The sequence below is a fragment of the Camelus ferus genome, chromosome 2 (genome assembly GCF_009834535.1).
Source record: "Camelus ferus isolate YT-003-E chromosome 2, BCGSAC_Cfer_1.0, whole genome shotgun sequence".
Classification (NCBI taxonomy): domain Eukaryota; kingdom Metazoa; phylum Chordata; class Mammalia; order Artiodactyla; family Camelidae; genus Camelus; species Camelus ferus.
In genome coordinates this window covers 21980908-22001581 of record NC_045697.1, presented here as the reverse complement: position 1 = coordinate 22001581, position 20674 = coordinate 21980908, and the positions used below count along the sequence as shown (strand labels likewise).

General features: G+C 35.8%; 1 protein-coding gene across 8 annotated transcripts in view; it reads right to left on the bottom strand.

The window, feature by feature from the left end:
• The window catches only part of PCDH7 (protocadherin 7), a 385684-nt gene that overhangs the window by 343732 nt on the left and 21278 nt on the right, over nt 1-20674 (bottom strand). For 3 of the 8 annotated variants that reach the window (XM_032495414.1, XM_032495432.1, XM_032495453.1), the window contains exon 2: nt 17343-17402. The exons of the other annotated variants lie outside the window; for them this stretch is intronic. In XM_032495414.1, coding sequence (XP_032351305.1) covers nt 17343-17402 — 60 coding nt within the window. The remainder of the gene's footprint in view (nt 1-17342; nt 17403-20674) is intronic. 8 annotated transcript variants of the gene reach the window in all.

Below are 20674 nucleotides of genomic sequence, written 5' to 3'. Positions count from 1 at the left end.
AACACACTTAACCACTAACTGAAACAGTCTTAAATATGATGCACCTGCATATAAATGAAAACAGCGTGTGCATAAAGACATTTTCATGGGAGATGAACTGGAAGATTTCTGAAAGCACGTGAAATTGCACCTAAAATTGTGTTATTACTGACAATGCTAAATTTATTGCACTTGATGAACGAATGTATTTAGTCTAGTCAAAGTTATCTTGGTTTAAAAGTCTAAACAATTTCTTTTGGTGGAGGGTATAGCTCAATGATAGAGTGCATGCTTAACATACACGAACGAGGTTGTAGTTCAGGCCCCATTACCTCCATTTAAAAAAAGGGAAAACAAAAAATGTAAAAATAAAATTATTAAAAAATAAACAATATCTTCCTCTTTTTAAAATGTGCTTGTAATTTGTACTACTGATGGGGGTGTTCCTGGACTACAGAGGTTGTTGTTAACATGTGACTTGTGTTTTTTATGTTATAGAATCATCTAATGTGACATATCAATTTTTATATAAGTGATATTAAGGGAATTCTAATAAATGTATATATGACAACCTATTTAAATGTTTTGCATTGGAAAAAAATTTAAAAGACACAGGAAAGAGCAGAATAACAGAAACTGGAAATCAAGTCAGGGGTAAGATGGAAAATGTATATATACCCACCAGCATCTGGTTAAATAAATTAACTGACATCGAAAAACAGCAAAGTCGTGTTTGTAAGGAACTTTTCTCTTATTTGAAAACTTCCTACTCTAAAACTGTCATTCAGTCACAATATGTATTGAGAGCAATTTCCTGCTTTAGTATCATGGGATTACAAGGAGTTAATCTCTGATTCAGGCTGACTGAGGTCTGTCTTCCTGTTCACATCTCCTTTGCAAATGGGGCTTCCTGGGGAAGCTGAAAAGGAACCAAATGTTTCACAGCTGAAGCCATTCACCTGCCCTTCTGGTGGCATAAATTTATTTTTTAAAGTTCTGAGGTTTCTACTGTTAAGCAAATGAAAGTTGAAGATGTAAACATACTACTTGTAATTGACAGTATACCTAGTACACATATATTCAATTGTGGAAGCAAACAATTAATTCAGAGATCGAAAAAGGTATTCTTGCTAGATCTTTAAAAGCTCGTCAACTAATGCATGACATTAGATTTACCATAATAGCAGCCACACACACATCTCCTAAGAATATTTTATCCAAAAATAGATAAAAAACTATTTTTTAAAAAGTATTCTGTCTCCTTCTGATTCTGAGTATCATATTGTTAAGGTACAATGATGATTAAAAGATTATTAAACAACCTTCTCCAATGAAGTGGAAAGTGGATATCATTTTCAACTGATAAAACTCGAACAATGTAGGATAGGAGGTGAGTTACTTGAACTGGCATTTTGCCAGCTCCGTTACTGCTTTTAGTTCCACAGGGCTTCAGTTTTCCTTTCTGTTGATGTGTATTTCAGTGGATGGGCATTAAGATTTTTCTGAGAAGTTTAATTCTCTCAAGTTTCCAGTTCAATGTTCTAAGTTGCAAGATGAATACCAAATTCTGCCTTCCTAGGAAGATCTGATAAGGCTGTTTAACTTAACTTCTAAAACCCTTTTCACTTAGTACCCCTAGGAGACCAAGGGTTTCCTGACTGTTGGCAGAGCTACTGAAGATTCATAGCCCCAGTGAAAGGAAGATTTTCATCAGAGTCCGAATTTTTATGAACAAACCTTACCAGTTCTTGTTATCATCTCTTTCTCTTTTAAAAATGTACCTTGGACTTCTGCTGGCAAAAGGTCTCAGGTTGGCTGGAATATCCAATAGACACTACCTTGTGCTATGAAGTTGCCCGTTCACTCTGTTCTCAGAGGCAAGTTTACCACTTGATAAATCATTAGCATCACTTCCTGTAGCACTGAAGTTTTCCCTAGGGGTCCCTACTAGCTAAGGGCTAATCATCTGTGTTCTTATTTAGCTCTTAAGTTCTGATTAGATCATAGTTTAAAGTGGATGACTGCAGACTGATAATTCTTACCCGACAACACAGTGAACAAAGACTATCTATTCAGAAACCATGCTTTATCTTTCCTTTTAACAAATCCATACCTTACTATTGTATCATTAAATGTGAAATCATGCTGAGTTTAGCTGCTCAGGGAAAAGATATTGATAGGATTTCAGTGGCCACACATTATTACTATGGGAATTTGTACTGACTAAGTTATTTACAGCCTATTACTAATTTTAAAGTTTGATGTAGCATTACAAAAATGTATCAGATACAGGTTAATGCCAATAACAAAGTATTATAAGTCAAATTCATCCAACAAACATTTAAAAATAATTTAACTATTATTTAACTAAATTTAACTAAATAATTTAAATTTTAGTATTTGAGATTATTAAACATTGTATACAAATTTCTTTTCCATTTGTAAACCTATCTTTTAACATCTTTTTTGCTAAATAGTACATTTTATTCATCTGTTTGTAACTGAAATAAAATTGCATTGATCAATTCTAAACTATTGTAATTTGAAGAGAAGGTGATGAAAATGGCAATAACTATAATACAAATGAATCAGATATAATGTTCTAGAAAATCTGTCTTAGTAAATTTTATAAAAAATACATAAAATACAAAAGAGATTGTCTTCTTGCTTTTTCCTATATAAATGAGCCATTGTTTTATTATTTTATATATATAATTGATCCTCTCTGAGATTTTACATAATATTGTACTTCTAAAAATAACACATTATATGATATTTAAAAATACAGCAGTATCTCAGTTAAATAAATTTAAAAACATGTGTTTTTCCCTCCACACAGTAAAGCAGTTGTCATAAAATTAAAATTTCAAATCATGTATTGTTATCATTTAGCACATCACAAATCTTGTTAGATCAAATCTTAGATTTTGAAAGAATTCTTACAAAAGAAAAATACAGTTACCAAAATTTGAATTTTAGTTGCCCTTTTAAAAACTGTTTATAAGCATTCTCTCAAATTTCTGATAGTTGCAATACTAGATCTAACTTATAACAAAGTAACATTTTACAATTAAGGGGGGATGCTTTTCATGAGAAGCAGTGTCTTCTCTTCTCTACACGTAAAGGGAAAGATCCCACTGGTATGGAGTCCCCTGCCACTCTTTCCTGTGACGTCTTTTCCAAGCCCACTAGTGTCTCCTAACAGGCGTCATTTGGTTCCTTCCTGTCTCCAGGGAGTTTGGCTCCTCCCCACTCCCTCCCAATTATAAATATGCAGGTTAGATAATTGACCCACCCCTCTGACTGATGCATTGTCTCCATGGAACAGATTGCCTTCTAGCAAACCACTAACAACAGGTGGGAGAGGAAGTACTAATTAATCAACCTGAATAAATGAAGTCATTATTGACTCAAATCCTTTGATACCTTCTTTAACTCTCCCAACTATTAAAACACTCCACCCTCTAACCCACCTGCATCACTCATACACTTGTTGGAGGACACAGCAAAGGGTTTAAAAATTATAGAGAAGTTGCAAAAAAATAAAAAAATATGTGTGCACACATGGATATTTAAATTATTTTTCTTCTTGGTGTCCTAGGTTTACCAATCAGATTCTCAAATTTGAACAATTGTAGAGTCTAGAAAATGTGGTTGTGAAAAACTTATTCCCTTGGCTCATAGAGTATTTCTTCACACCAGTGTCTCCACTAGAAGTACAAAAAGAAGCCCATAAAAGTGTAAAATCAGAAACAGCAGGACCTTGAACAAGAGGTTCTAAAGGTTCCTAAAGTTACCAGGTCCTAAAGATGTAGTCCCGAACGTTAACAATCCAAAACCAAAAAAACCCATTCCAGACTGTTAGGAATAATAAAGAAAAATCTCTGTGAGGACAACTTACAGCCTCTATTGCAGGCTAGAATGTCTGATCATAGACAAAAAGCCACCAGAAGCCATTGATAAGAGGCCTTTTCTGCTCTTAGATTTAAGGTGGCAAAATGGGATTTGTATATCCAGGTAGGAGGGTTTCCAGGTCCGTTAACCAGCAGTGTGACTTTATCATTCAAGGCAGTTTTCAGAAAAAAATGTGCACGAAATGAGACACCTTAATACATATTTGTTACTTTCCTTTCCTTCTTACCTGAATCCATTCTAAGTGTCTGCAGACCTACTCCCCTTTCCCTTAAGTGACTCTTCTTAATTACAAAGAACATTCCCCAAGTGGAATATATATGCAAGAACACAGATGAGATAAGAGACTGAACAGTCAATCAGGTCAACTGTGTGCATTTTAGTAGACTTAGGATCGCAGTAACATTGAAGATTTGGTGAAACCTTAAGGCCAGTATTTTAAGGTTAACACATTTCATTCCCACACTTCATTTATTTCAATGACATATAAAGATTTAACAGTAACGTTTACTTCTACGTCTTTAAAAAATCCACAGTCATGGACTGATTGGGCATTGAAGCATAGATAACCATGTTAGGGTCAATTATAAACTATAGGCACTTTGTGATACAAAATTCTTGAGTCTTTACTTAAAATTAGATACAAGGATGGCTCACTGATGTTCGCAAAAATTAAATCTATACAGCAACATACCCATTCAACACACATTCAACCATTTTGGGTGGAAATTTTCCAAGATGTGTTCCATGGTGACCTGCGTTCTTAAACAAAGGATACATGAAGACTGTAAGATCAGTATAAATACCAATCAGGCTGCCTAAGCTAGTGTCATCTGAAGGCAACGAAGTACATGTAACTTTATGGATCCAGACAAACATCTGAAGGCAACGAAGTACATGTAACTTTATGGATCCAGACAAACGTCTCTCTTGGATACATATATCTTCCTTACAGTTGAGTACTGTTCACTTCTGATACCAGAATACACATGTAGTACCAATGCCTCTTCATTTAGATTCTAATTGGCTGCTTTAACCAAGTTAGGAGTGGAAAAATAAATAAGCATATTTGATACAGTCATGGATAAATAAGAAACAGCAGGTGCTGGTAAGGACTTGGAAGTGAATTATGTGAGGTTTTCTGAATACATTTGGTAGCATTTTTTTTTTCTTCAGTTACTCAATGCTCTTTTTCGTTTGTTTTGAAGTTTCATTTTTATTCCAAATAGTAAAAGGTTATGCTGTGAATTACGCTCAAAATGTGTAAATTTATCAAAGTGCAAGTCAGTATTTACAGGAAAGCAAGAAGAAACTTAGACAAAAACGACTAGGGTGTGAGCCGCATGATCTTCCTCCTTCTCTTTCCAAGTGGCAGCTTTGGATATTGAGACGCTATTTCATCATTAATGAAAAGGGATTTAAGAAATACTGGGATCAAAAACAAAACGGATCCTGAAATCCCAGGCTGACAGAGCACCCTGGGATTTCATTTCCTACTTCTGACTAGACGGCTATACCCATGAGGCAACAGCTGTACTTCATGTAACACTGCAATTTACTGACTGCTAATGAGTGTAGCCTCAACATCAGGAGAAGTTTCTAAGCTTCCATGTTTGTCTTATATACGGACAGACGATTTTATAGGAACAATGGAAGAGAGCCCTTGATATTTAAATCATTTACACTGGATTGTCTACATAGGAGAGATGGCGTAGTGAATTATCTAGGCAAAACTTTTAACTCTAGCTTGACTTTCTGTCAGAATGCTTCTAAAATATTTTATTCATTGACATATTACTATACACTCAGGATTGGAAAATAAAGATTTAAAAATAATACACTCATTTTAAGCCAAATATAATATATTTAAATTACTATTTGCCATTTATCCATGCCCTTCTCATTAGGGTGACTAATCAAGTTTGGAACACTAGGATTGTATGTAGACTCACTCTAATGATAGATAGATACAAATCCAATAAGTTGGTTTGGTTTATAAAAATCAAGATAAATAAAATGTTTGTTTGAGTCCGTGTTTATTTTCATTCCACATCGTACAACTGGCTTTACATTTTCAAAGCGCTTGCTGCCTTAATCTGAAGATCTAATGCAATCCAGTCCAAGACAGTAATAATAGAAGACTAATGCTTTCCATTTAAAATAATATTTTCTTTGGTCTTTGAAAGTCCTCGAGGGGTAAACTATTTTAATTTAATAGCTGCAATTGATCTTCAGATATTCAGCAGTATTAAAAGCAAAGGGAGTCCTTTTTCTTTAATCAACTGAGATGGAACTACAATAAAAGAAGACGTTCATATCACGCATTCAGGAAGCAAGGGAAAAGAAGAGTAAATAACTTTTGACAAATAAGCTTCTATGAACAAATTATCCAGTGAGAATCTTGCCCTAGAAAAACTTCAGCTCTTACAGTTTTATTACACATTGGCCCAGTTTATGTCTTTATTTTTTCATTCATATTTAAGATAATTAATAAGCGTTAGTAAATGGCCTTTTTATACTATTGGTTATAATGTTTCCTATTGCCTCAGAGGGAAAAAACGAACACTAATCTTAAGAAATATAAAACTGTTAAGAACAAAGCCACACGTAATGATTGGGTATTTACATAATTCACAATTTTTATGTCGCGTCCTCCCAAGCATCCCATGCCAAGGACGCTTACTGCAGTTCTGGGATGTTAAGTGGCATGAGAGACTAACATACAAATGTAATCCAGTTGCCTCTGAATTCCATTTTGTGATATATTTATATCACACAATCCCTTGAACATGTACGTCTAGGACTTTTCACCTTAGATAGAAGTCTGTGTTGCATGTAATTGCGTAAGAAATAAGCGCGGTGTAGAAGCGGGTCCTCCAGGGCAGTTAGCCCGCGTGCTCTGAGGACGTGTCGACCTGTTTCGTCTCCCACTCGCTGTACGATTTTGGACATATCACTCTCTAGAGCCTGTGTTTTTTCCTACCGAGTAGATAAAACAGCACACCTACCTCATATTCCTGTTCCTTGGGTTTTACAACATGATGCATTTTAAGAACTTAGCTTAGTGCCAAGCACACGATAAGCACAAAAGAAAGCATGTGTTTATTTAGCATCGCGAGCTTATTCACTAGATTTGAAAGTAATTCTCTAAAGCTGTGTTGTCCGATGTGGTAGTCACTAGCTCCATATGGTTACTCAGTACTTGCAACAAGGCTAGTCCAAACTGAGAGGATGCACCGTCACTGCAAAATACACACCAGATTTTGAAGATTTAATTTTTTAACGAAAGGAATGAAAAATATCTCATTAACAATTTTATAGTGATTAAATATTGAATCATAGTATTTTGGATATATGGGGTTAAATAAGATACATAATTAAAATTAATTTCATCTGCTTTTTTTCTTACTATATTTTTGTGCCTACTAGAAAATGTAAAATTACATGTGTTGTTTGTATTATATTTATATTGGATAGTGCTGCTGCAAAGTATTTTCCGTAAGAATGACCCAGGGTGCTTTTTGAAAACGTAGGTATCTGGCCCATCCCTGAGGTGAACAGAAGCAGAACTGCACTTCCTAAAAGCTCCTCCAGTGAATCTTCTGCAGGCAAAAATTTGAAAACTATTTCCCTAGATCTTCACATATTAGATGCTGCCAAGAATCCAGCCTCATCTGGACTACTGATCTGACTGTCCTGAAAGATTTGATTATTTCTACTTAGTGTCAAATGAGAGTGTAGTTTGATACAATTAAAAGGTGCCTATTAAATAGACAGCAGTTCCTTTAGGCAAGCACCCAGACAAATGGTCAACGTCAGGGTTAAGGGGGAACTTGCAGACACCTTGTTACACAAGTAGAGTTGAACAACCAAAAGGATGACGAGGAAGAAGCACCTTGTATGACCCAACATGATCCACCCCTAGATATACCTCCTTAAGACACACAGTTGAGCTGCAGAAGGAGGAGACAAGAGTCAAAATGAAAGGTTGGATGCCTTACTAGTTTGTGGTTCTCACACGTGCTTGGTGGAGGGCTCATCAGTGTCAACTGTCCTTTGAGGAACATCGTGGTACAGGGAAGGATTTAATACATTTAATCTAATTAAGAATAAAGAAAAGTTTACATACAGAAAAATCAGTATATTAAACTTGCTCACTCTAAAATCATATAACAAGCATATCTGTTACTGGAAGAAGGGGCTCAATATTCCCATTGATAGTATGACAAAAGTTTGCTGGTTGGTTGTTTATTCAACCTCATGTTTTATTCTGCCACATGCCAGATCCAGCCAAGAAGTGATAAGAGGCAACAAAAGCAGAAGCAAAATGTACAGAAGATAAATCTAAACTGAGAAAAAAATGCATGCATTATTTTTTCTGTGAATTAATAAAAAAGAAAAAGACCATTAGTAATTTACTTTAGACATAGAACACCTTCAATTTCCAAATACTGTTATAGAACCACAAGCCATCTGCAAGGAGAGACAATCACTGATCAGGAGGAGAAACAGCAGATTCTCTGTGAAACAGTCTGACCATAGCCCACATCCTTTACATCCCTGCAAAGCGAGAGAGGACTTGGGACAAAGAAAGAAGAATCCTGGGGGGAAAAAGTCACAACTCCAAGGAGGCTGCGAGCAGGAAGGAGGCAGCAGGAGAGGTGGCAGAAAGCTAATGCTGATGAGTGTTTTGGGCAGCCGAAGTCCCTCTTCTCCCATTTCTCTCTTCTTCTCTTTTAATGTCTTCAGTAAGAGTTACGAAACACATTGTGGGAGAAATTTTGGCAAGAGAAGACCCACAAATATGTAGAAACGCTGCAGGATATTGACCTTAAGAAGGAAACAATGGAAACTGAAGCTTAACTATCATGGTTCTTGAGGTCTTTTTTTTTTCTTTTCAGTAATAAGAAACATGTATGCATGTGTGTATATATACTGTGTCCATCTAGCTCCAACGTAAAGAGGTGATGCCAAGATTGTAAAGGAAGTTTAATGAAAAGATAGGCCTAAGTTTCGTTATGGGGGAACTGGAGAGTGGAAATCAAACCAACAGAAACATAAAGAGAAATACAACCTTAGGTTTTTGAAGCACATGGGTTTACGACCAAAAAATAATATGTAGGATAGATTTGTTCTTAGAATGCAGATCTGTGTATGACAAATACAATGATGTGCTTTCTGATATAACCTAGCATTTACTCATTATTTTAAAAATATTTCAGTTAAATTAGATCATAGTATTATAGAAAATGCTTTGAAATCTATGATGTATATAAATTATGTATATATATTAGTTATATATATTAATTATATATATTATAATATAATATATAAATATAAAACACATTATATCTTTTGTATATTTAATGTATTTATTTGTATTTTAATAAAATTGTAGCTGAGATAAAGAAGCATTTTTACAATCTTTTTTCATATAAAGACAAACCTCTGGCATCCAATAATTTAACATTCAAGTTCCATTTTTTGACTGCCTAGAAAAATAGGAACTTTATCTTTCTCTATAGAACACAGATTAGCATAAACTTGGCTGCTTGATTGGGTTTCTTCTGTCTTTCAAAGAACTTTTACTTTTAGAATTTCCTAAAAGCAGATCCACTCAGTTCTAGAAATTCTATATTGTCTGTTTTACCATAAAAGAAGTATGGCTTCAAAGCAACTGTAAAATTGCAACAAGGAATCAGGACAGAAAATACACAGAATGATTGCTGTACTGAACGGTCCATAAGGAAGAACGCTCTCATCCTCGACATCTCTTGTATCAGCATTTTTTTCACAGCACTTGCCACCATCCTATCTTAGGCTTTACTTATTTATATCATTAATTATCTGCATCCCTCCCGTAGATGTGACAGCAATGATAGCAGTGAGTTTTATCAGTGCCATTCTTTGCCATATTCCAGTGCCGTGACCACTGCCTGGCACAGAGCATGTTAAATACATATTAAACAAAAGTTTGCTGTTTACATTTGTTAATTTGACCACTGAAACTGTTCTACAAGCTTTTCTTGAGAATCCACTATGTATAGGACACCAGATATTCAATAATAAATTAGGTATAATCCTTTTTCCTAAGAAGGTCACATTATTGCAGGAATAGGCGTACAAAAAGTGAATTACAATGCAAAGTGATTAGCATATGTGAACAAAGACGAAAAGCAAGAAAACAGCTCACTCTGAGAGGTAGGGAAAGCTCTGCATAGGAAATGACATTTGAGCTGAGTCATTAAATCATGAAATATACGTGTGTTTCTGAGGAATGAAACACAGGATCAGGATAGAAGGACATTTCAGACAGAGAAAAGGGAATGCACAAAGGCATGGAGCAGATAAAGGGAACGTTCACAGAGCAAACGGCAGACAGTTTAGTGTGGCTGTAGCAGAGTGAACTTGGGAAATAAATCAAGAAACAGAGATGGATTCGTTCATTTGCTAAGAATCTTTTTGCGCTACTCATTGGTCCTCACTTTATCCTGTGGGATGCGACTGAAGGTTTTATTTGTTGAGAAAATAACTTAGGAGGACAAAGATGTTTTGAGGGTTCAGGACTAGAGGCCTCTTTTTTTTTTTTTTTTCTGTTAGCAGCAGTGAGGAAGTACAGGGAAGTGAAAGGAGCTTTCAGGGCCCAACAAGAACTTGTTTACAACAACCTTTCACATACAAATTTCTCTAGATGTAAACAATTACAGAGAGAACCAAATCTATGCATCACCTCCGGCCACCATCAATATATGAAAAAAGCAGTAGCTTCCTCTAAACTTTCAGAAAATAAATTTGTACGTGCAGCTTTCAGAAGCCTACTTATTCAAAAATAGAAATGCACCCGGGATTTTAAACACTTAGGTTGTTTACATTTCTAAGGTCAAGCACATTTGAGCCTTTGCCCCCTCATTAATATTACAGAAAAGCACAAATCTTGTGAGATGCTGGGTGAGGCTAGTGACTAATCTTCGAGAGAAGAATCTGCGAAGTCACAGAGCCGTGGGTTCCGGTCCAGCTCTACCTCTGATTAACTAGACAATCTCAGGCAGGTTATCAAAGCTTGAGCTTCAGCTTCTTTAACTGAGAAAGCCAACAGAAAAACAATATCCATCGGCACCCTGAGAATGAAATGCCCTAATCAGCCTAAACACACCTAGCACAGTGTCTAGTATACAAAAGAACCTCTGTCAGTGTGGATTTCCTTGAATATCATTATCAATAAAATCATTGAAGCCATCTGAACACCACCAAACAATTACAGACACTCACCAGAAACCTTGACCACCCGTCCATTTGTTAAACTATGCAATTAGATATGTCAAAAAATACGTATCGGTTTCTCAAGAGTTGACTTAAAATATTTAAATACCAAATCAAATCAAAGATAAAATACTGAAATCTTTTAAAAGGGTATCTGTATGTCATATGAAAAATGATGAATCTCTTTAAATGTATTAACATATTTCCCTGAAGAGTATTATCTTATGACCTTCATTTTTTTTTTTTTTTTTTTACAGCAATGAAAGTACCTTGAGCCTGACAAGATTTATTGTTTCCAACTAGTATCTCCCACATTGGATGTGAATTTCATCCCTTAACACCTTACAATTTAGGACCTTTAATTCATAACTTTTGCAACCATAAAATACCTTAGACCCTAAACAATCTAAAATAAATCAATATATCATGTTTTCTATAGAAGAAAGGGAAAATAATAAAGTGACACATTTTTTTGCTCACATTACCAGGGATGCTTGAATTTGACAGCCTCCTTCCTTTTCATCTGATAAATGACTTGGGAATGCTTTGCTGCCTGCCTGATATGGAGCTACACTTATTTCAGGACATGTTCTAATGAGTCATGGTAGAGGATAATAGTAACCCCTTCTACTACTGCCTCCTCCTTCCAGAAAAACCATGGGAGTATTTGCAGGATACCTTGATGGCTCTGAGTAGACGCAACAGGGCTAACTGCTGGAGGAGGCTTAATTTTAAGCTAACTCTGATTGTCCAACTTGACTCCAATTTGACAAGGGTGCGTACAGAGATTCAATGTATCTTATGAAAATGTATTTCAGAAACCCACTATGCTGTTATTTTTGGTAGTTTCTATGATCAGTAACACTTTGCAGACAAAATCAAGGTTTTATCAATACACTTCACAGTAATCAAATATAATTCAAACCTCATTTTAAATTACAGACAAAATGATTTATTTTCCAACACAGTTCCTTATTTATGTGCACAGTGAAATCAGAAATTACTGGTAACTACTCCTTTGGGAGGAATACTTGGAAGAGGCTACTTTGCAATTTTTAAAAATCCATCACATATGTAAAAACCTTTATATCTTCATTCTAAATTAAGATGCAACATGAGAACAAGAGCAGAGTCCAAGAGTGTAGGTGTTTAATAAGTATTTGTTGAATGATAGAAGAGTCAGTTTGTCCTCTAACAGAGCCTAAAAATAGGCATTGCCATGGAAGCCCGGCTCAAACTTAGTATGAGCCCTGTGCCAAAAATCCATAAATTGTATGGCACGTGTCACGCCATCTTGCATGGTGTGCTCTTAACAATCTGCCTATGCTAAGTGCCTACTTGAAGCAACGTCTCAAGTTTGCCTACAATGCACCTTCATGTATCAACTTAGCAAAATTTGCAATTTATGTGAAAACATACTTCTTAGAAAACTCCTGCTAACTTAACCACATTACCATTCAGAAAAATACAGTTCACAGCAACTGCATATAAACTGGGGGATTTTCATTCTGTTTCCTTACCGATAAAAGAATTGTAAACGTTCTCTCTCTCTTTACAGTTAAAGATACGTGAAGGGAAATGAGATATGTACCAGAAATAAAAATAATCTGTATGGAAGAGTTAAGAGAAATGCTTTGACCTTGTCTTTTATACTGCCCATTACTGTTTATAATGACTTAAAGAGTCGCCAGACATGATGCTGACACATATGGTTGGTGTTTTATCTTCCATACCAGCCAGCTGAGAACTCTTCCACTTTCATTAATGTAATTTAATCAAAGATTCCTGGAATCTAAATGCTTCTTATTCCTTTCAGAACTTCCCAAAATCCATGACACCAAGTTCAAATGCTCCCATTTTGAAGCCTAATATTTTTAATTGGGTTACAGTAACACATTTACTTACTTGGAAATTGAATTGCCATTTATTTAAATACCAATAGTGTATGTGGGGCAAAAAACTTTTATTCATAAAATCTGTCCCATTTATTTCCAGGGATTTTCACCCCAAAACAAGAAACCTAAAGGGATGAGGAAGACAAGAGACTGGTTGTCTAAGAATCAGGGTCAAAGTTCCATCACCAGCTTCTGCAGCCACCAGTAATTACCAAGATTCTGACCTTCACTGAAAGACACCAACTCAGGAAGGTTTGCAGAAAGTGTCAGTAGCAAAAGAAGTGTCCACATCTTCTAATATTTACTTGTATTTTTAACACTTCTCATATTCAGATCAAAAGATAGCTTCATTATTTTGAGAAGTGGAAATAATAAGGCTAACTACTCAATTATAATGACATTTCCCTTCAAGCTTCAGGTTCAAAACTAAAGAGAAGAGACACCAGGTAGTTGCTGCTAGTTCGTCACTGCTGGCTTCAATCCCTTGGTTTGGAAATGTATTGAGGGGCACACAATGATTAATAAATCTTATAGAGACCAAGAAAAATGTATGTGTATTTATATTTAAATAGCATCAAATTTAGGTGCATCCACATAGTATAAAACTTGAGTCTCAAAACATTATGCTGTATACCAGAAATTGATATGTTGTAATTGACTATATTTAAGTTAAAATAATTTTTTGAGTCTCAATTATTTAGCTTACAAACTTTTAAAAAATCTGTCCCCCAACTATGATTATTTCTAGAAGATAATGATATAAAAAATATTTCTCAGCATGCATGTGAGGATTTAAGGAACATTTATAGTTGAGAAACAGAAGAGGGACTCTTACTCTCAAAACATGTCTGAGATCTTTGATCCTCTGACACTTTAATCAGAATAGCCCAGCAAAGGACATTTATTAAGTGCTATCACTTTTGAACATCAAAATGCTCCATTAAAATCTTCACTAAATTAAGCTTACTCAGAAATAACTGAATTGGTACAGCATCAAGTTTAAGATATTATTTCTAAAGATTTCAATTTAGAGACAAAATTCTGAGTGGCTCATACCACACAAGGGTACAGAAGTTGGAAATTTAAAAAAAAAAAGTCAAGTTTGCAAGAACATTGCCCATATATCCAATGATTCTCGACTACTTTGTAGTTATAGTTCCAATATCTTTGCATGGAACACAAAGTCCTTGGAAACAGAATACCTTATCGCTGTTTCCACTCCACCACAAAGGACATCTCCAAGTCTTGACTAAACTAATCCTATTTTTCTGTCCAGAAAACACCTACCTGACCTTCGAGATTCTGTCAAGGTCACTTTCTACAAGGCCTTTCTACATCCCAGCTAGTACCTCCTCTGTCTCCCATACTACTTCATATGTAAATGCTCCAAGAGTTGCAGTGATTTGCTTTTATAACTGTCTTTCCTCCTACATCCAAAGCTGCTTCCAGAGTGACACCATTTGGTATCCATTTTTTTGTATCTTCTGTACTTGGACCAGTACCAGGCACTCAGCACACTCTCAGTAACCTGGTAAATTAATGAATGGACATAAACAGACAAAGGCATATAGTAGAAAAAGATACATGCAGATCCTTACTATGTTTTACTACCATGAACAAACACAAACTATCTCTAGGGAAGAATTAATTTACAGATGTATTTCTGAATTTTCCTTCTCTTCAAATTTGAACCCATGATTGACTTTTCTCTCTGCATATAGATGAACCTATCCACAGACATTGTTTCCTTATGGACTCACAGAGCTGAATATTAATTAGACACAGTGATTCATGGTTGGGGATAAATATTTTCAATTTCTCACCCCCAACCTATGCACCTGTTCTGTCCACCCTCGTCTTATCCTTATGATCATGTCTAACACTCAGGAGGCTGACCAACATAGATTACATTCACAGGATCCCTTTCCCTCTGGCTTAGAGCCAGGTTTGACCAGTGGAAATTCCAGACCCAGACTAAAAAGAGAGAGAAGAAAGAGGTCAGAGTACTTATTCCTTGACTCCCAGCTTCTGGGGCCACTTTGGGCAGCCCTCTCCAAATGTTTCTCCTTTGTTATTCCACTAACTTCTCTCTCCTATTGTCACCTTCAGCCTAGAGGTGGGAGAGTAGCTATTACTCACTATAGGGCAGGGGATCTACTTTGGCATTATTGACATTTTGTGCATCACATTTCTATGTTGTGAGTAGATTCCTTGTTCCTTGTATAATGTTTAGCAGCTTCCCTGGCACCTACCCAATAGATATATATAACTTCTGTACAGCAATTTACAGTTTATAGATTACTTTCACCTACTTACTTGTACTTGAGCACCACAATTCTATAAATAGATATTATTTGAACACTTATTTTTACAGATAAGAAAATGACACCCATAGACAGAGCAACTAAGAAACACGCACCCAAAAATCCTCCAGAGTAATAATGGTATGTACAGAATTTTTTATATGCAAGTCATAATCTCATTTCATACTGGCCTTGTAAACATTTACTGAACTAAACTTCCTTTTATTACTACTTGCCTAAATTCCAGTGTTTCATCATCAGGGCCATTGTGTTTCCTCTAAAATGCAAAAGTCATGACGGAATTCTTGGGGCACTACAGAAAGCGTGAGTGATATAGTTAGTCACCTATTATCTCTTTTTCTACCCATTAGAAGAATAATGTTGCAGGCCTGCTGTATTGACAATTGGAACCCTCTTGAAAGATAATGTATTCTGAGCCCCTTCTACAAAAATTCCTACCAGAATTACAATGGAAATACAGAATAACTCCAGGCATGCTTATATATTTGATCATTTGATGTTAAAGTAAGAAAGATGTTTAATGCATTTCAGAATTGTAGAGACTTTTTCTACCTTTCCTATCCTTTTGTAGAGAATCTGGCTTTACTGAAATCTGCTCATTCAGACAAAGAGAAACAAACTGCTATCAGACTTTCAGGAACAAAGTGCTGTCAGCATATACGTGCCAGAAGAAGTTCAGATATCAAAGGAGCACCAGGTAACGTTTCCTTTTATCTCAGGGAACACTGATTGATGAGAATTGGTGAGACCAAATCTTTTCTCCAGAGTCAACATTTATTTATTTATTTATGTTTCTTTCATAGGGGGACATTATCTTGGATTCACAGTCTCCAGTGAAACTTCACACAGGACTAAACTGAATGCTTTTGAGTAAGCTATGACTGAATGGTCTTTTCTAAATCAAAACATATCCTTTCCTCTGTTGATACCTAGTAGTCCAATCACAATTAGTATGGACTCCTGAAATAAAACAAATCATAAGCCCTGGCAGTTAGAAAGAGAGGAATTATGACTATTGCCAGATAGAATTACATTTTACTGCCCTCAAGACAGCCCCGCCATCATGCTGCCCTTCTAGCGGCATCACTGTCGGGCCAAGTCCTGGAGAGTAAGGATACTATCCTTGGTTGAGTTCCTGTATGTCCCAGGATTGTGGCTCCATTATCTCATTTAACACTCATAACACCCCTTCAATGGCAGACACCACTATTCCCAGATTACAGATTAGGATATTAAAACCCAAAGAGGAATCAGATATATTCTGCCTGAAAGCTATTCTCACCTCTTTGCTGCCTCTGGTTGAGCAAGTCAGTCAGACCCCATCTGACAACAACTATAGTATTTGCACATAATAGGTACTTAAATTAAATAAAAACTAGTTTAAAAAGTTACTGCAGTTATAAACTCTTATTAAAGTTGAGAGTGAAATCATGAAATCATATTACTGGTCACATCTTAAAACATTTGATGGCTTTATATATAAAAGTTTATCTTACAGAAAAAAAAAATCACTTTAGCCTTTTCTATCCTTAAGCTTTTTCAAATACAAATTCTTTTGAGGGAAAGGTAAGATCCAGTAGAGATAATAATAAAATATCTATCTGGTGATAAGATAAATTGTTGAGATTTCACAGGGGGAAAAAAAGTCAAACTGGAGACTGCCCAAATAGTATTTTGTGGTTTATAAAATGTGGTTATCAAATATTTAGATTTGCCTGTCAGATCTGTAGTGAGCAGAATAATGCCCCTACAAAGATGTCCACATCGTAATTCTGGGCATTTATGAATATGTTACCTTGCATGGCAAAGGGAATTAACAGTCCAGATGGAATCAATTTCTAATAAATTGATCATAAAATAAGGAGATTTTTCCTGGATTATCCAAATGAGTCCAATGTAATTACAAGACCTTTCAGTGTGTAAGAGAGAGGAGCAGGGAGCCAGAAGGTTGTATGAAAAAGACTCTACCTACCATTGCTGGCTTTGAAGATGCAAGAGTCGAGAGCCAAATAATGCAGGCAGTCTCTGGAAACTGGAAAAGGCAAGAAAATAGATTCTTCCCCAACTCTCCAAAAAAAAAAAAAAAACAAAAAAAACAAAAAAACCCCACATCCCTGCCAATACGTTGATTCTAGCCAGAGGAGAACCATTTCTGACTTCTGACCATCAGAGGTATGAGAAATAAATGATTGTTGTTTAAGTCACTATGTTCATGATAATTTGGTACAAGAGCAATAGGAAACTAATTCAAGACTAAAATAAGGCCTGCAGACCCTTGGAAAATGGAAAATGATGGTTAGATGCATTAACCAACACCCCTTAGGACATAAATTAAAGCTTCCTAGTTGTGTAGTACCATCACACCTCCATTTTCTTAGACAGAGTTCAACACTAACTATGCAAAGGGTATTAAAACATTTGATCATTACATAAATGGTTTTAGCCAACACCTTTTTGAAAACCACAATATAAATTGCCATGATGAAGAATAATTCAAAAATGCATTAAAATACTTGAAGGATTAAGACACATCATAAATCTTGTTCAAATGATTAATTATACTGCTCTATTCTGATTCACGGAAGAATTCACCATGATAACAGTGGTATAAAAGACCCAGTGATAAAAATAACCAGTATGACTAAGTCCTCAAACATCTATTTATGGTTTACTAGACTCTACCCAATTAAAAACTTGAGAAAGAAAGAAGGAAGGAAAGAAGGAAGAAAAAGAAAAAAAAATCTTCCATTAGCCAGACTTAGACAATTGGAATGACCATTGCTAGCTGGACTGTTCTTGCATCAAGTCAATTTCCAGCTTTTACAAATAGCTGGTAGTGATATTAGCATATTAACCCACTAATATTCACCAGTGTAAATACGCTCTCAATAGAATATCCCAACTTATGTACTAGCTTAAACCATTGTCCAGAGAGAATTATCAAGAGATTCTGCAAGATTTTGTAGAAAGTAAATGGGCTGGATTTCAAGAATAGTTACTGAAAATAAGGTCTCAGGAGACTGGAAAAGTTGGTAGCAAAAAACACAAGGAAACAGAGATACCAAAATGCAAAGGGAGAGACTGCAACCAAGGCTAGCTGCCCGGTGACACCCTCTAGAACTTCTACCCATCTGCTCTCCCTTCATGCCATAGGCCTTACAACTGAAGCTAATTTCCAGAAAAATCAGTCTGAATGTTCTTCCAATAAATAACCTTTTTTCAGGATCTTTTTACCACAAGGTTTGACAGGGACATTAAAAAAAAAAGTGACCCTCTGCCTGCTGCTTCTTACTTAATACTTAGAGAAGATACATATATTTGAGAAATATAATTTAGAATTTGAATTTTTAAAAAATTATCACCTAAATGGGAGTTACTAGCCTCTGTTATCACTCAGGGTGAGAGGTTTCCAGGCCAAAATTTACCCTAGGATTTAAAATATAATATCTCTTTTGAGAAAAAAAATGTATATATACATACAAAATGAAATAAGTAATTTGACCCTGAGTGGCATTGGCACTAAATAAAGAATGCTTTACTCTTTACTGCCACCTGGACACAAAACCAAAGATCTACCGTGAAGTGACACCTTTAAGAGCTCAAGGGACCGAGAATGACAGAATAGTCAACTAGGATTGCTTTGTCTCCAAATGTTTTCCTCTGTATTCTGGATAATGTCTTATATAAATCCCTTCATTAGAAAGCTTCACATCAGGGCTTTTGTTCTTCCAGAATCCTCCATGAATAGGAATACAACTTGGAGAGGCAATATCTTAAAAGCTGTCATCAACCAGTCACTTAAGCAGGATTATCTGGAAGCCGGTTGATAACAAGTACCAGTGTTAATAGAACACAGGATAGCTGCTCAGCTGAAAAAAACAGAGCACCAAAAAAAAAAAAAAAAAAAAAAGAAAAGCATCTAAAATAATTAGAAATTGTACGGAAAAAAAAATCATTGTGATTTTTCTTAGGCTATCTACTAGGGCTATAACACTTTCAATAATCAATGCAGAAAATAAATACAAGGTGTGAAAATACAAGATTACGTGACTAACTGTTTTTAGGAAAATATCACTTATGACTCAGATGAATTGTTGTATTTTTCAAAGAAGTTGCCTCAAGAGGGTGTAAATATTCCAGCAATGTTGCCACGATTAAAAGCATCTATATGACTCCTCTTTGGGAAATTGCTTCTCAGCATGTGTTCCTTTTCTTTCAATCTCTTCAATGATAGTAATAGTAGCCATTTGAAGGTGGTTTGACATCAGAAAATTACTTAAAATCATTCAGAGCCAAGTGTGAAGAATTCAGAGTGAACAGTTACAGTGAGTAAGTTCAGTTTTTGGTCAAAAAGATAGGATAACAACAAAGCAGTGAGGCTCACTGAATTGCTCATTAACTGGTTCTAATTTTAACAATCAAAGGAAAAATCCATTAGAAATGCATCAAAAGCAAAAACCTGTTGAAATGTAAAGGAAGGTAGGGTTCCAACCCAGTTCCCAAGAGAATAGTCAATTCCCTATGGCCAAAGTTGCAAGACTGATGCAGGACTGCTGCAGGAGAGAGAAATGAAAGCCGCATTATAACTTCCCTGTGAAGTGACTGTCTATTATCAACCTTCCTAGGAATCAGTAAGTCCTTCCCAAAGTACCAGAGCTCCCATTAGAGCCATTATAAGATCACATTAAAATTACGCCTTTACAAGTCTGTCTCCTCCACAAGACTATGACCTCCTGCTTTACCCAGCACGATAAGACATCAATAATTGGGGGTTCAATAAGTGAATGAACAACACTCATGTGGATGTGCAGCTTCTAGAAGTTTTAAAGTCCCTCCTTCTGCAGAGTTACATAGGTGGGTGGGGACACCTCTTAGGCAAACTTCGAGCTCTACCTTTGCTTTTACAATTTTTTAATTATATGATCAAGGAATACTGGAAACTTGCTGATTTAAGAGAAAAAAATCCCAAATTTGTTAGTCCTTTATAGCCTTCTCCATCCAGCTGAGACGCTGAAAACTTCAAAAACATTCAGCATTTAAAATATTCTTATCACTTGGCTGCTTGGTACTCACTGACATCTGACTTCCTCCGAGACAGTGAGAAAACTCAGCCTGCTTGGTGGGAAGATGAAGCCAGAGCAAGTGTAAAAGCTCACAAGATGCCACAGGGAAAAGAAAAGAGCAGCACCTCAGACTCCCACAGACTGACTCCACTGCACAGGATGCTGAAGGATCAAGGGAAACACAGACTGCCTCCAATCCGATGCCTTTCAGGGAAACTGCCAAAGGCAGGATGTCCGCTTT